This window comes from Zosterops lateralis, assembly GCF_965231275.1.
Source record: "Zosterops lateralis genome assembly, chromosome: 9".
NCBI lineage: Eukaryota > Metazoa > Chordata > Aves > Passeriformes > Zosteropidae > Zosterops > Zosterops lateralis.
The window spans coordinates 22,630,084-22,646,677 of NC_139769.1; the positions used below are offsets into that span (position 1 = coordinate 22,630,084).

Sequence of the window (16,594 nt, forward strand, 5' to 3'; positions counted from 1 at the left end):
AAAGTTGGGGATCTTTTTAATTAGTAAGGCTTTCTATAAGCAGAGCAATAAAGTACTCTGAATTAGCTGTTATGTGTTGTGTTTACATATGTGTATATTAGCACAGATGTGTGAGAACACACATTTATACTACAGGCACATGGTTCAGAACTACCAGCCCATGTGCTTTTTCTGACTGAACTCCACCAGCTTCTCCCATGCCACTCATGAGTTCCTCTGTTATGTAGGGAAAGAGAAATAATGCCTCTTAAATGTTTGGCTGTATAATTTAGTGTATTTCCAATAAACTGGATTTTAATGGGGTTCACAATCGTGACATTATTAAGGCTGGTTTTGAAATCATCTGTTGAACAAAACACTGAACTATTAAATCAGGTCATTTTGTTTATCACTTGACATTTAACCTTAAATATGCCATAAATTAAAAAGTATTGAGAAAGTAAAACATATTAGTCCCATAGCACAGGTCTTCCCTTACTACTTGCCAAGCACTTTCTCCAGAGCAGTGAAAGCCGGATGTGTAGATTTAAGGAGAGTTCCTTTCTGTTTGGGCAGAAGTTGTGCATCTGCTTAACTTTGCAAATTGACTGTAATTGAACCAGAACAATGCAGTCTTACACAAAGCAGTGCTAAAAAGCATATGCTGTAAAGTCACTCCTGAGATGGACAATCCAGTTCTGAAGGAGACAAGTGACGTTCTGCTGTCAGTTTGGTGTGTGCAGTACTTTGGATTTCACCTGAGTTTGTGCATGGTTATCACTCAGACCACACTTTAAGCTCAACTCTCATTAGTGGCAGCCTGTGCCATCAGATGTGTAATGCTGCTGGGTGGGGGGAAAACAAGAAAGAAATGAAAGGGCCAGAGAGATTCTTCGATAGAGAAAGACAGAACTGAGCAGGTTCATAAGCTCAGTCAAGAGGTGGCAAAATTGGGTTGTAGAGAGACTATAAATATATGAGTTATGCCAATTAAAAAGGCTAGGAAAGGTTTATCCAGAGATTTAAGCAAGAAATCACAAAGGTAAGTAGGCAGTGCTTGAAGAAGGCCCCAGGAGGAAAATTCTTACTGGATAGACTTGATTTAACAAGTAGTCAATCATGTGATGGAATGACCCACCAAGAATGAGTGTCGGGAAAATAACAGGTATTTAAAAAGCATTATTCCTGATGTCAAACAATATCCAACTCCCTTTTCTTTTTTATTTTTTTTTCTTCAAGCATTTTCTGCCAGGTACTGGACACCCTAATTCATTAAATCTAAGGACATTATCTATCTGTGTGTTGCAAGATCTGGGAGCTTATGGATGAAAAGCCATTCATCCCCTCCTCCTTCCCTTCAAGGAAAAAGCTTTTCATGCTAAAAAGTGTTTATGTGCAACACTGTTTAACACAGAGAGATGTGCCAGATTCAAAATATCCACTGCTTCCAGGCTCTGTCAATCACACTGGACTACATTATACAACTTAACATATCAGTGCAACTAGAGAAAATAGATCGTAGTAATGATGGGTCAGCTGTCAAATTTTAAAGCATAAAACTCTATACATGTTCTGAAAATAATAATGGTAGATGCTTCCTAATGTTTGAATATCATATATCTCTAACTAAAAACAAACAAAAAAACCCAACCAAAACCCAAAAAACAACTCAAAACAAACAAACAAAAAACCCAAAAAAATCCCTAAAACATTTGACCTTTGTTTTCTCCTTTGGTGCTGAATAATACAGAGGTGATGGCTGACATGTCTTTGCATTCCTAGTTGCAACTTGCAACAAGGAGAGAGATTGTAATACATATTTCTCATTAAAAAATATACTTACGTATATCAGGGCTCTAAATATCAGTTCCAGTGCTACAAACCAGGTTTGTAAAGAGTTATGATGAAAAGCTCGAGAACTCACTTCCCAATGATCATGGTTCGGCTTTAACAAAATTTAACACAGAGTGGCATTACCAGTAAAAATACTTTTCTGTCAAAAACTTCCCTTGTACAATAGGAATAACAGGGACAAGCTGAAATTTCCAATAAAGCCAAATTTTATTTCACTAAAATGAGTCCTCTGCATAGTCAGTGCCCATGCTAGGTACATATTTTGTTTCTAGGATCTGAAAATATTTCAGTCTCTACTTGCAGCACATTAATTGTGGTAATTGGATGTGATAATGATGTACAAACACATCCTTCATGGGCTGTGAGATTCCACTGTGCATTAAAGTATTGTCATTCATTATGATCCTATTGGACCTTTTTCTAGTTTTCTGAAGTGTGGATAATATACAAACATCCAGATTCTAGTAAGGTGAAACCCAAGCTGCAGAATATTGTAATCAGAGAAATGTTTTCAGGTGTTATTAATAACACTCAGGGACATACGCTACTCTTACAAAGTGTCTTCCAGTAAATCAGGATTCTATAACCAGTAGTAAACACTAGGTAACCATTACCGGTAGAGTCAATGCCTTCAAGCAGTCGCTGTCACAGTCTGCTGCCATGCAGGGAGCAAGTTAAGTCATAAGAAGATTAATTTTTGCCAAAAAAAAAAAAAAGCTATTAGACTTTCATAAAGTGTCTCAAGATATGGGCTGTTAAGGAAAGCGCTGTCATGAAAAACACAAGTCAGTCTTAGTTGCTGTGGTGATTTATATGGTGAAAGAATGTAAAAATTACACTTTCTTTTACTAAATGGTATTTCTTAAAATTGTTTAGGAGGAACACTACCTGCAGTAGAAATGAAATTGAAATGTCCCACTGGTTCTGTAATGGTAACTGATAAAGGAATGGCAGATTCATAAATTCTTCCAGCTACAACCCAATTTCAGTCCTGCCCACAATGTTGTGAGGTATTGCTGCCCTTGCATAGCCATTAACCTAGAGAGTGTGTGAATTGTGAGCTCAGCCTCGGCTTTCCTTCTGGGGAACTATCCAGAGAGAGTAATCACACTGACCTAACAGTGTCTGGGAGCTAAGCATGTGACAAATCATTAGTGCTTATTGCAAAGAAAGCAGCTTGATTACAAATAAAGAGACAAGCAAGAAAACAGGGAGCATGTCTCATTCTTGGGGCATGAAAGCATTTGCTTTCAGGAACAGACCACAGACCAGTGATAAAGGACACACTTTGTCTTCCTAAGAGAATATTCTGATCCTTTCCAAAAATTAAGGAAAAAGGAGAGAAGGAAAAGCTCTGTGCAGAAATAGAGAAGGAGCCAACTGAGAAGGAATCAATTCTGATGACAATGTGAACACCTCCTTACCAGGATGCTACTGAGTGAAGAAATGTTAAATAATATTAGTGGGTAGAATCATTAAAAGCTTGTCCAAATGCTCCTTCAAGATCAGAGACTTTAGCAGAGTTGGAAAAGTATTTTAAAGTGCTAATCGTTTGGTGTAGGATTTTTACAGGCAGTAGGATCCTGTCAGGCCCTGAGGGCATCCAAAAGTTGGTCCAGCCAATGCCTGAGCTGGCCATGGAATGCTGGAGGTGCTGGAGACTGGCTGGGAGCAGGGACAGCAGCTTCTCCTCCTCCTTCCCCCTGTGCTTCTGAACACAGGGACATGTGGAGATCACAGGGGCCGGGACAGAGATGGGGCAATGCTGTTGAAATCTCTCTAGGAAAGCAGTAACTTTGCCATCCTCAGGAAATAGCCACATTTTACATGTTGTGCTGCACATCTGCCTGACACCACCAAGTTGCTTTTGTAAGGGTTTCACAGCAGCCCAACAGTGAAAAAGGTATCCTATACTGACTGTGAATGGAGTTTGGGCAGTGAAGAAGTTTGCATGCCAATTACAGCCTGTCTGTGGTTCCAGAGTGGTAAGAAGTCCAGAGAGAGAGATCTCAAGCCCTAATTCTATTTTCTTCAGCAATTCATGTGTGTAGTACACACAAATGTACTTGGTTTTTTTTCCCTTAAACCAGCTAATTTTGATGGGTATTTCATGGTATCAACATTTTCTTTCTTGAAACTTTGCTCGTATGAGACTAATAATTGAGACAGCACCTCCTGAACTGTTAAATCTGAGTGCCTGTCTTGCCGGTGGGAGAAGCCTGAGTCCCACTGAAAAGAGGAGTGGTGCTCTTGAAAGCATCTTAACTTGAAAATTGCTGCTTCTCTCTGTATTTTCTCCTTTTTTAATACTCATTCTTTCCTTGATCAATTTTGTCTTATTCGAAAGTCTTGGAATCAAGAGAAAATAACCTTTTAAACTGTGATGACAGGCCATGAAATAAAGTGAATTAACCTGGTGTAATGGAGGAATGATTGACTACCATGGTGTGAACAGCTGAAGGACAGATTGAGGAAATAAAGGAAAATACAATACTTGTATTTTGGAGATGAGATCTTTATAATTCATCTGCTTGATTTAATTTTTGTAAGTCATATTGCTTTATGTAGCTGAGGATGGCAGCTGTGTGATCATTGTGCTGATGGTTAAGGTTTCAAAAATAAAGAATATGCATCATTATTTTTATAGTTATAAAAACATATGTATGTATTCTAAGCTTCCCAAGTTAGTGGTAATGTCCCTACAGTCCTACCCACTACCCATAAAAAATATTTATGTGTGTCCCACACTGTCAGAAGCCAGGAGAGAGGAGGATGGCTGGCTCAGTCTGCCCTGATGTCTGGTGGGTGCTCTGCCCACAGCAGCACCTACAGACATGCAGAGAGATGGAAGCTCTGTGTGCTCAGTGTTTCTCTCACCCTGGCTTAAGTGCACAATGAGAGCCCAAATAATTCAGTCTCTAAGTACTGGTCCCGTGACGTTCCCAGTTCAGTGTCTGGCTTGAGGTTGTCTTTACTTAGCTGAGTGTTCAGCACTCTCCCATACTGGCCATTTATCTGCCTCATCTTCTGGCTCTGGGAGACAGTTTTTTTCTCCCTATGCATATGGCAGGAATTCAATATGCATCCGATACCAGTCTGATCATATCATTTTCTTTTGCAGTAGTCCAACAGACTGGGAAAAGGGCCAAGGAAATTTAAAAGGGAAAAACAGAAAACAAGACCAACGAAAAGGCCAAAAACCATTTAGGAATTCCTGATGCCAAAGCAAGCAGCAGCGCTGGTGGCACAGCTGGCACACAGCGGATAACAAGACACCAGCAGTAGGCAGGCCCTCAGCAGCCAGCACTCGCACTCGTGTGTGACAGCAGGCACCCTGCTGCAGCCCAGGGAGTGGGCTCTGCTGCTGTCATCCTCACAGTGCTGCAGGAAAATGCATGGGCTTCATCCCTGCTCCAGCACTGTCCCCCCTGCCTGGGGATCATGGGCAGCACGGCTTTTTAGGCACAGGGAGGAGGACCTGCCTGCCTGGCACACTCGCTGCTCCACTCTGGAATGTGTCACTTGGTTGACCTTGCAAGTCCAGAAGCTCCCTAATTTTGACATGGTGTTAAGTTTATTACAACCTGGTGAAATGAGTCACTACCAAACCCATAGCTCTGCCTTTCTCTTTTCTCACAGGTTTTCATGAGCGAAGTGAAAAGTTTAACCTTTCAAATAACAGCCTTTTTAACAAACGTGCCCTGCTAGAGCAATACAATATATCCACAGTATGAAAGGACACAGTTCCAGGGCTACTATTGCCTTTACCTCGCAGCAACAAATCACAAGACCTTTAAATGAAAGCCCAATTTATTAAAAGTACTGTTGTGCTACGGGGCCAGCATGCCAAGGTAATATAAAAAAAGCTAGGGCTTGCTACTGCAGAAGTACTGAGACCTCTTGAAATCTGAGTATCCACAAACACCGATTTAAAAGGGAATGGGAGAAGTTTAACCCTTTGTAGAACCTGTGCAGAACTTTTCTAACTTAGATCTCGATAAGGAATATCTAATGTCCTCAAAGAGTTTCTAGCTAGGATAAGGTCTTCAGACTGGGATTTATATATTTATTTTTGAGACTCAAATTGTCTAAATAATTTTGGTTGTAGATTTGATGCTTTTAAGACTTCCAGCAGGACTACTGACTATTTTTCAAGTCACCTGAAAAATCACTATCTGTAACGAGATACTGCCAAGTAATATTTATTCCTTTGTCCCAGTTTGTGAGGGAAATATTTTTTTATCCTGACATAAGCATGTGTTTAAGTTCCATTATCTCCTGCCCTTAGATTTAAAACCATAATCCAAAAGGTGGATATCCTCAGTTTTCCAGTTCAGTTACACAAATTTGTTTGCAATCTTATCCAGTAAGTTCAAAGATGCCTGTTACATATTGGCAACCATCCTCAGTTTGATTAGACCTTTCCAGTAATTTCAATGGCTTTTGGATCAGGCCCTTGCAATGCAGGGCATGTGGACTATTATTTCTGCATATATAACCTGCTTTAGGGAAGTATGATTATAATGTTATATGAGTGCTCTGCTGAGGATAGAGGCATAATAAAATGAATGTGGTTTATTAAATAAAATCTCTGTCCTATTGCAATAGGAATCTGAGGGGTTATCTCTAAAGCACATAAAACAATTCAAGAGTTAAGGCTGGAAAAACTCCTGAGTTACAGCAGCAGAAATTAGGATTTGGGGTGTCAGTGAAACATGGTGATATCCAGGTGAAAGGATCTGACCTTTTTTCCAGGTGGCTTTTAATTCTTCTCCATTAGATAAGCACCATATAGTAAATGGTCCTGCTCAAGGACTCACCTGCTGGCTTGGATCACACTACTGCTATCAACTCTAATCTAAAATCTTTAATTCTAATTTAAAACCAAAGGCTTATTTATCATTTGGCTATAATTGGAAAAATTGCGTGTCCAGATTTGAGATTAACACTTCCAGTCCTGCCTATAGGCTTTTTGTGCTGAAGCTTCTGACATCCAAGGAGGCTGAGGCTCATTTTGAGCACTTTTTATTTTCAGGTCACCTGGGAGAAGGAGAAAGACCAAAGAGAAATGTGCAGTGCTACTGCTGCAAAGTGTCCTGTTAAAGATTATGGCCTTCCTGCCAAGGTATGGGCAAACTGTTTAGTAAGAATAACTATTTTGGTATTTTGCTGGTTTTTTTTTTTTTTTTTTTTTTTTTTTTTTTTTTTTTTTTTTTTTTTTTTGGGGTGTGTGTGTGTGTGTGTGTGTGTGTGTGGTTTTTTTGGGGTTTTTTTTGGGGGGGTTGTGGTTTTTTGGGTTTTTTTTTTTTAATCATGAAAGCTATATAGATAGCATCCAACAGGTATGTATGTAACTAAGCTTACTTATGGTTTTTAAAAATGTAATTTAATTTGCATACCGAGTCAGTAGAAATTTCAAGGGCACAAATATTTCCCCTCCCTCACGCTTTGGAGAGTCCTGCATTGTGAATGGTGAGGTTATGGATTGAAAAACTGATTCAAGACTGATATATTTACATACATTCTGACACACTTTTTTCCAGACCAGTTAAGAGTTTCAGAATGGGGGGAGTAAATCCTCCATATGAAGAAAACCCATAGAATCATGACCCAAATCGGGCAAACAAGCCAGGTGAAGGCAGTTAATAAGGAAATGAGAGGATAAAGAGTGGTTAATCAACAAAACACACTTGTTTCTCACAGAGTTTAGAAGTTTTCAAATTAGGACAAGACAGAAGGAAAAGAAGCTGGAGGTCTGGACACCAGTGAAAGGAAGTGAAGAGAAAGCAGTGGCATGTGAAGAGCTAAGGGTGCTTGGGACAGCCTGGGAGATGCTGAAAGCCTGGGCAGAAACCTCATATTATGTGGTCTCTTAGGAAGAACAAAAGAACAACAGCAACGCTTAGTGACGGGATAGGGAAGGACAGTTAAGGGGAAGGGCTAGAACAAAAACAAGTCTCGATGCCAGTCTGAAGAAAAATCAGTCGAGGATGTAGAGTGAAAGCTGTGGTCTCCATAAGCTCTTGTACCTGTTATGCTGCAGACAGCAGTCATGCATTTCACATGACATGAAGTTTATAAACTGCACGGGAGGTCAATGAGAAATTGAAGGCTAGTTAAATGAATATAGCTATTAATTATTCTTTTCCTTCAGACGGAACGAGCAGGTGGAATTGACAGAACAATACTGTAGCCCCAGAAGCACACAATCCAAGAGTGCTTTGCGGCTGTGCTGAACAGTGCTGGCTCTGATAGAATAAAGGCAGGTCTGGACGCAACTCTTTCAGGATTATGGCCAGCCGAAAATTCGGCACTTTCCTCCCTGCACGGACAGAGCTGTGCGCACAAGCGGAGGGTGTTTTGGTGCGGGCGGTAGAACGGGGCCCGGCAGCGGGACCGGGACCGGGCCCAGCCCTGTGGGACCGCTCCCCTGCCCGGCCCCTACCGGCGAGCCCCGGCGGCGTCAGGCCCGGCCCTTACCGGCGAGCCCCTGCCCCTGCCCTGCCCGGCCCTTACCGGCGAGCCCCGGCCCCTACCGGCGAGCCCCGGCGGCGTCAGGCCCTGCCCTGCCCCTGCCCTGCCCGGCCCGGCCCTTACCGGCGAGCCCCGGCCCCTGCCCTGCCCGGCCCTTACCGGCGAGCCCCGGCCCCTCTCCTGCCCGGCCCTTACCGGCGAGCCCCGGCCCCTGCCCTGCCCGGCCCTTACCGGCGAGCCCCGGCGGGCAGCGGCAGACGTAGCCCTCGGCCCGGTCGTGGCGGAAGGCGGGCGGCAGCCCCGGGACCAGCCCGTAGTGCGCGGCCCAGGAGCGCTCCACGCAGAGGCCGCCGGAGAGGCAGGGGCTGCTGAGGCACTCGGCGATGTCCTCCTCGCAGCGGGGGCCCGCGTACCCTGCGGAGACACGGGACGGGGGCAGGCGGTGACACCGGGGCAGGGACAGCTCCCGCTGGGGCACGGTGTCCACAGCCCGGCCCTAAACGCTGGCAGGGACGGGGCGGCCACGGCTCCTCTGGGCAGCCTGTGCCAGGGCCTCCCCACCCGCGCAGTAAGGAACTTTTTCCTAATATCTAATTTAAACCTGCTCTCAGTTTGAAGCCGTTTCTCCTTGTCGTGTCACCACATTCCCTCTCCATATTTCGTGTAGGCTCCTTAAGGTCCCTTGCAACCCAAAGCGTTCTACAATTCTATCATTCCGTGTGCTATTCTTCCTTTCCAGACCCCAATATATACCCTGGGAATAGTAGCTGCACACAGCTTCAGGCTGTGTGATGTGCTAAAAGTTTTCCTAGGCTCCTTGAAGGTGTGGATGTTCCTTTGCAGTTCCCTGCCAGGGCTTGGCAGCAGGACATCGCTGTGGCCACTCCACATTAGTGAGCTGAGCCATAAAGGATTTGTTTGGGTCTTCTTTGGGCCCTAAAGTGGAGATTTGTGTAGGTAACAAGGCACTGCATTGTGGTGTATACACTCTCAGGTTGTGGGAAGGCAGAGTAGGGCAGGGAATATAAATAATTTGGTGTTTATAAAGTGTTTCATCTGGAGGGCTGAAGTGCTGCAATGATCCCTGAATTCTGAAAAACGTGAAAGGTTCTGGCTAATTTTTCCTTATCTATTGCACCAAAACTTGTGTAGTGCAACAACACTGAGGCATTTAGGCCTCACAGTGCTGTCTGAGCTCCTGCATCCTCAGTAAGCTCATAGACATAAACTCCTTGGAGAAACTTCTTGTAGTTTGTGTGCTGATGGAGTTGTGCAGTCTCTCAAGAGCACAGATCTGTGTCCCCACCGGGGTGTGGGCCTGTTTGCCAACAGCTGGTAGAGAACGCAGCCTGTGAGGTTCACTGCCCACTGCCTCACAGAAGTGTGTAAACTGGTTTAAAGGTTGTGTTAATGATGACTAAAACCAGGGTCAGCTGCAGCAGTGATGCAGGTATCACATGGTTTGAAGAATTAAGTAACTGGGAGATGGCTCCCAGCTTGGATTTATCTCCTCTCTTTGCACCATAATGCCAGTGCCTTTTGTTTTGCCCACTTCTGCTGTACAGGGGAATCAATTCTTAGCTGGACAAGCAAGCAACTTTCCTAAAGGGCTCTGTCTTATGATGAGTGAAGCCCATGTAAACACAAGGCCATAAAGGACTTTCGAGGTTATGGAGCTTCAACCTTTTATTGTATCGGAGGGGAAAAAAAAAAAAGTCTCTACTACTACTCAAGGAATACTTATAGAAGAATTTGGAGCTTACCTGGCCAACAGTGGCACGTGTAATTGTCAGCATGGTCCTCACAAGTGGCATTGTTGTAGCATGGTTGTGACCAGCATAAGGGAGTGAGGGTCTCGCAGTGCAAGCCCATGAATCCAGTCCCGGTGCAGTTGCAGCTGTACCTGCAACACAGAATGCAATGTTCACTCAGGCTGCAGGTCAGCAGATCTGGGCTTTGTTCCCAAACATGCACAGGCTTCTTGTGTAGCCTTGGCTCGCAGCTTACAGGGTCAAGTCCAGCTCAAGACCACCATCTGGTGCTTTAGGAGAAACCACAGAAATTGGGAACCAATAATGAGCTTTTCCCTGAAGTATATGGTTTTGTCTGGGGAAAAAGAACTGCTTGTAAATTGGTACCCTAAGAATTATTGATACTTTTTAATTTTATTTTATTTTATTTTATTTTATTTTTATTTTTTGAGAGAAAAAAGAGTTTGTGGCATTTCCAACGCCTTTATTTTTTTTTTTTTTAATGATTAACATTCTTCACAAAATGAAAAGAGGGGAGGGAGGTACTAAGTGTGTTGGTATCTCTTCCTCTTGGACTGGTAGAAATTGAATTGGCAGAAAAATAAGGAATTTTTTTTTCCTCAACTAAATGTGTTTGGGATTTTTTTTCCTGAAAACCAGCCTTTTATTGTAAGGTTAGAACAAAAATGTCAATTGCTTGCTTAGTCCAGTAACCACAGTAACACAGCTCCCTTTTGATAGCAGTACTACAACATAAATAAACAAACTAGTATATATATGTAGAAATTAACAATGTGCAAATATCAGTACCATCTGAGAGGTTTTGTTAGCTTTTTTTTTTTTTTTTTCAGGAGAGCTGAGTGCTATAAAAAGCATAATTCCTGTTCTTTGGTCATCAAGTATAAAGTTAACTTGTATATGTCATATGAAAAGACAGGCTTTTGCAAGACACAAGTTAACTGTGCAGGCTTGTATGATCTTGGCCTAAAAATAATTATAGGAAACAAAAATTTCTTCTTCTAGTTTCTTTTACATTAAAGTGGTACACTGTCATTGAACAATCGCATTCATAGGGCATCTTGCTCAACAAGATACAAGTATACTTATTTGATAATTTCTGTGCTTAATATGCAGGCTTGGACTTGAAGTAAATATATGAAGAGAAAGTGAAATTGTTGAACATAAAGCAGCATCAGAGAACAACTGGCTCTTGGACCAAAAAGTGTAAATTTTTTACTACACTGTTTAAGTGTGTGCATAAGCAGAAACTTCTGGCAGGCCAGTTTATTACTGGTGTATGGATTATTCTTAAATCAAAATCAGAGATGACTTAGACCAGGTGGCGTTTGAATTTTGGATATAAAAAGTAATGAGGAAGATGTGAATCAGAAAAGTAATTTTCATTCTGGGGTATGTTCTCAAACCTGAAGTCTCCTTCTTCTGCTGAGTTTTTCACACATTTCTCCCATGCACCTTCAGTGTGGTGCTGTTCAGCTTTGTGGTGAAAGATTTTTTTTCTGCCTGTGTCCAAACTACTTTCCCCTTTGGTTCAGAACTGTGGAGCAGGAAGGAATATCCAGAACTCACTGCTTATTGTGCAGCCTCACCTGTGTGCCTTTTTCTTGGGTATCTTTTAGCATTTGACATTGCTGTCGACCTTCAGGGATTCTGGATGGTGCCCTGCTTGTGAGCAGGCTACAGCTGAGCAGGCAGATGGCTTTTTAGAGTAAGAGTGATAATTTAGATACTCTACCTAGCATATTTTTTTTACTTCTTGTTTGATATTCTCAAAATCTGCAGAAAGCAATACATGTAAGCATTCTTTCCTGTGGACATTAGAGCTCCTGGGAATAATTCCTATGGAAAAAAGTCATGGAGCATGCAGAGGTATCCTCTGTGCCTAGGTACACTGGGTTCTGTAGTCCAGCTAAGCCTGTAAACTGTTGAGTTTAAATAAGAATGTTTACTTATGTGAATCTTTTTTTACTTATGTGAATTTTTTTTTTTAATGAGATCAACTCATACTTTGTTGTATTCGTGAAACATCACTGGAAGGTCAGTCTGAAATTTGTGAGAGAATTTGGCTTGATGTTTATATTTACAGCTTTTTGTGCTAAATCCATTGCCTTGTACACATTTCTGTGAGAGCTGGTAGACACCAAAGCCTCAGCTGTACTGTAGATTAGTCAGAAAAAGAAAACCTGCCTAAATACCACAATTCTTCATTTATCCCCAAAAATACACGAAAGAAAGGGAATTGCTGGACACCCTTCTGTTTTGAATTGCTTTGTTGTCTATTCCTTTGTATCACATAACAAATACAGAAAGAGCTCCAGTTGTTCTCCAGATACCCTGCAGTATTACAAGCCAATTAAAATTGGTCTTGTCTGTACCTTAGATTTTAAAGCCAGGAGAAAAATGAGCAGGATTAAGTCTGGCCCGAATGAGCATCCCGGTTACTCACCTCACACATGTATCCTCAAAAGGCTTCCAGGTTACCACACAGGTCTGTGAGTGAGTCAGGCCCAAGGTGACCCCTCTCACTGCTGCCATGCTTTAGCTACACTGGGAAATAATAAATTGCTTTGTCCTGCCCAGAGCCATTCAGTGCTGCTGATGAAAAGAAGCTGCACAAGGCTGGTGCTATGTCACTGCACTGCACAAAACTCATTCCCAGAACATGATCTCTTACCCCCTCACTCAAGGCAAGCACACCTTTTGCTGACATGACTTCTGGACTGATTTTTGGGGCACTAAAGTCTTCAAAACTGCTTTATAAAAACTGGGAAATACACAAAAAAGGGCAAATCCTATACTGGCAAAAGGAGCACCTGCACTGGAGAGCTTTCAGACTGAGCTTATATACATGTGTGTTCAGTTTGGGAAGCTTGTGCTGAGCCAGAAAATCCAGTATTGGTGAGTGAATGCCAGAGCTGTGCTTGGACCTCTGTGTGGGGCCAGTAACAGTGGGTGGAGAACCTCACTTTTCCATTGTCTTGTAACTTTTTTTTTTTTTTTTAATTATTATTATTATTATTACTATTGTTATTTTTGCCCATGGACCACAAGTTGTTTTGAACAAATAGTTGTACTATATACCTGTAAAGTTTTTGACGTATTTCCTAATAGTATCTATTACTATGGTTACAGTTATTACAGTTTTTCTCTGCCTCTCTCTTCTAATCCTTCTGTCTGTCAGTGTGGGCAGCTGCTGTTAGCAAATTCAGTTTTATACAGTCTCACATATTTCTTGGAAACTAAAGTTTGGTAAGTATTAGAAATAGAACTCGTATCTAAATGACAATACCAATGGCCAGGAAAACAGTGTACTGTAAACATTTGAAGTACAGATGTGAAAAATACACTTCTTGGTTGGTCTTTGCCATAAATATTTTGTTGTCCTGTCGGTTCTGACACCAGACTGGCGTTCTTTAATAATTTTCAAAACTGAAATTAGTGCAAGACCAAGGAGTGAAATGTGGAATTTGGAAGGAGACGAGCATTCCCATAGCATTCCCATGGAAGGCAGGCAGCAGGAGCAGCTGGCTGAGCCCTGCCCGGGGCTGGCACACCTACCCGCCGGCCCCATCCGTGCAGTGTCCCCCGTGGAGGCAGGGCTGGCTGGAGCACTCGTCGATGTCGGTGTCGCACAGGTCCCCGAGGAAGCCCCGCCCGCAGGAGCAGGAGAAGCTCCCCAGGGAATCGTGGCAGGTCCCCCCATTCTGGCATGGCTGGGACGAGCACTCGTCGATTTCCACCTCGCAGTTCGTACCTGCAAAAGCAGAGAAAATGGACCGCAGGCTTAGGAGACAGCTTTGGAAATCTCAGCAAGAACTGCCTGAAGTACAATAGTCACATAATACATAATAGTCACAGTAGGAAGGACATGAGATGCTTGAATGTGTCCAGAGGAGGGCAACAAAGCTGGTGAAGGGCTTGAAAAACAAGCCATATGAGGAATGACTGAGGGAGCTGGGGTTGTTTAGCCTGAAAAAAAGGAGACTCAGAGGTGACTTTATCACTCTCTGTAACTTCCTGAAGGGTTGTTGCAGACAGCTGGGGGTTGGTCTCTTTCTCCAGGCAGCAACTGACAGAACGAGAGGACACAGTCTTAAGCTGTGTCAAGGAAAATATAGGTTGGCTATTAGGAAGAAGTTTTTCACAGAAAGAATGATTAAATACTGGAATAATCTGCTCGGGGGGGTGGTGGAGTCACCATCCCTGGATGTGTTTAAAAAAAGACTGGATGTGGCACTTAATGCCTTAATCTAGTTGAGGTGTTGGGCTGGGTTGGACTCGATGATCTTGAAGGTCTCTTCCAACCTACACATTCTGTGATTCTGTGATAACAGGGGTTTTTTTCCTTTATGCCATTGCCTGGTTTTTAAAGGCATTTCCTCCTCAATGTGCTTTGCACAATTAGTTTTTTTTCAAGGCTTGGAAGAATTTATAAAAGAACAAACCAGTTGTTTTCACAAGAATAGGTAAAGTAACTTTTTCTGTTAGCTTGAACGTGGAGATGGGACAAACTAATTTTCAGTTCATTCAAACAATGCTACTATCCTATTTACATAATATAGAAGAGACCAGCAGTTTATTGATCTCATAAGAGTCCATTTAAAGCTGGCCTTTAAATAGACAATTCACAGTTGATTGAATTCATTGGGTAGTGTCTTGTTTAGCTGTGGATTATTGCTTAATTTTTTTAAGGGTTATCAATGTGCAAGTAAATGGATCTGTGGTGCCATGTTTGCAGCAGGTCAGAATCTTGGAGCTGCTCTTCAGAGATAATTGCTGGAAATCAGTTCTAATATGACTTTACAGCTATTTCTAATAGTTGGCAGGTTAAATATACACTCCTTTTTCTTATCTGTAGCACAGTCCAGGATGCACTAAGAAAATTTAATAACTAATGCCTTGCAGATTTGATTATTTCAGAGTTTTGTATGCTTATGCACTCATTTACTGTTTTGAGCGATAGAGTAATATTTTCAAATAATTTTCAACTGCCAAGTCTGTTATAGCAGCTATGGTATCAGCCACAAAACAGATGCAAAGTGGCAAATTTTAATGAAGAAGCTGCTTTGAAGTGAATTTCCTTATTTTTTATTTGGCTTATTGAAGTAGCAGCAGTATTGAAAAGTTTACTGGGAAATTTCCTACTTGGACGAAAAACTGCAGCCCTGAGAATGGGTTGTTTTTCTTTCTTTTTTTGTAAAAGTGAAGTTTTCCATACAAGATGATAGGGTAGACTTTCAAAAGAGGGAACAGGCACGTTTGATGGATACCACCCTTTTTTATTTAGGAGCTCACCTCTAATTCTTTATTTATGCTCTTTTTGTCAGCTCTGTACTGCTGTGAAAATTGTACAGTATAACTCTGAGCATCTTTCTTAAAACACAGAGATTGAATATTTAGCACTGTTACTTCATGAATAATTTATTTTGATACTTGTGAGCATCTTTGTTTTAAAAGAATAAATCTATACTATAGATAAGTACCAGGAAATACCTTAAAATGCCAAACCAGAAATTGCAGATGTTGAACCTTAACTATTTTTCATTGTCTTTAAACATTGAAGTGCAAGTTCCTATTTTCAGCAGTTGAAAAACAGTTCCTTGAGACCACATAGTGGATGGGGAAGCTGCCAGTGGCGTAGCCCCAGTTCAAGGTTCAGTGCTCAGCTAACCACTACTTTCAGCAGGAGCCTGCCACGAGAGCCCGGCACAGGAACGCTCTCTTACGGCTTTATGGTAATGTACATTACAGCCAGATAGAGTAAGCAGTCCCTCTGTGGTCATTGCCCTGTGAATTCACTGTAATTATAAACAATGTGTTTGCAGAAGTGTGTCTAGTGACCGTAAATCTGCCAGAGCTTGTTAACAGCTTACTGCGAACACTAAAAATCATGTGACAAAACAAGCCCTGTTCAACTGATCCTCAGCTCAGCCAAATTTAAAACTACAGGCCTCAGAACAGCCTGACAATTAACATGAGAACATCGCGTTGTTGTTTTGGTTCATGTCTTTAATCTATCAAGCCCAGTAACCTGCCTTCGGCAATGTTGCCTCAGAAGAAAACTTCTCCCTGTATAATGCATCCAGCCAATGCGATCTGCCATGCAGACAGGGGGAATCCCTTCCTAGCCTCCGCTGAGTCTGCTGTCAGGCTCTTTTAGATGTGTAGAAGAGAGATGAAAAGATTAGATCTGCATTTTCACCTCAGTCTAACATTCTGTCATAAATATGCTATATGCCAAATATCATATGCCAGGCAGGAAGGAGAGCGCCAAGGACCCCCGCCGCAGTTATTGCACAGGGCTGCACCACCACGAGCTGAGGCACCCGGGGTGTCCTGGAGCAGGCTGAGCATCCCAGCACGTACCAAACCACACAAATGGTTCGAATTGAAAAGCTGGGAAGGTGGGGAGAAGTCACATTCGTAACTTTTGCAGTTTCTCTGAAGAACCAGGGTTATTTCTCATACTGCTTGCTTCTCCAGTGAGTCCTACTGTGCACTTCTTTCTACGGCCCCAG

At 42.3% G+C, this 16,594-nt stretch overlaps 1 protein-coding gene across 1 annotated transcript in view; it reads right to left on the minus strand.

Moving 5' to 3' along the window:
• Window positions 1-16,594, minus strand: part of CRB1 (crumbs cell polarity complex component 1) — a 94,962-nt gene that overhangs the window by 47,546 nt on the left and 30,822 nt on the right. The window contains exons 3-5 of the mRNA XM_083867077.1: window positions 13,635-13,830; window positions 10,071-10,210; window positions 8,539-8,721 (exon numbers count right to left, since the gene is read on the minus strand). Of these exons, the coding sequence (XP_083723203.1) occupies window positions 8,539-8,721; window positions 10,071-10,210; window positions 13,635-13,830 (519 nt within the window). The remainder of the gene's footprint in view (window positions 1-8,538; window positions 8,722-10,070; window positions 10,211-13,634; window positions 13,831-16,594) is intronic.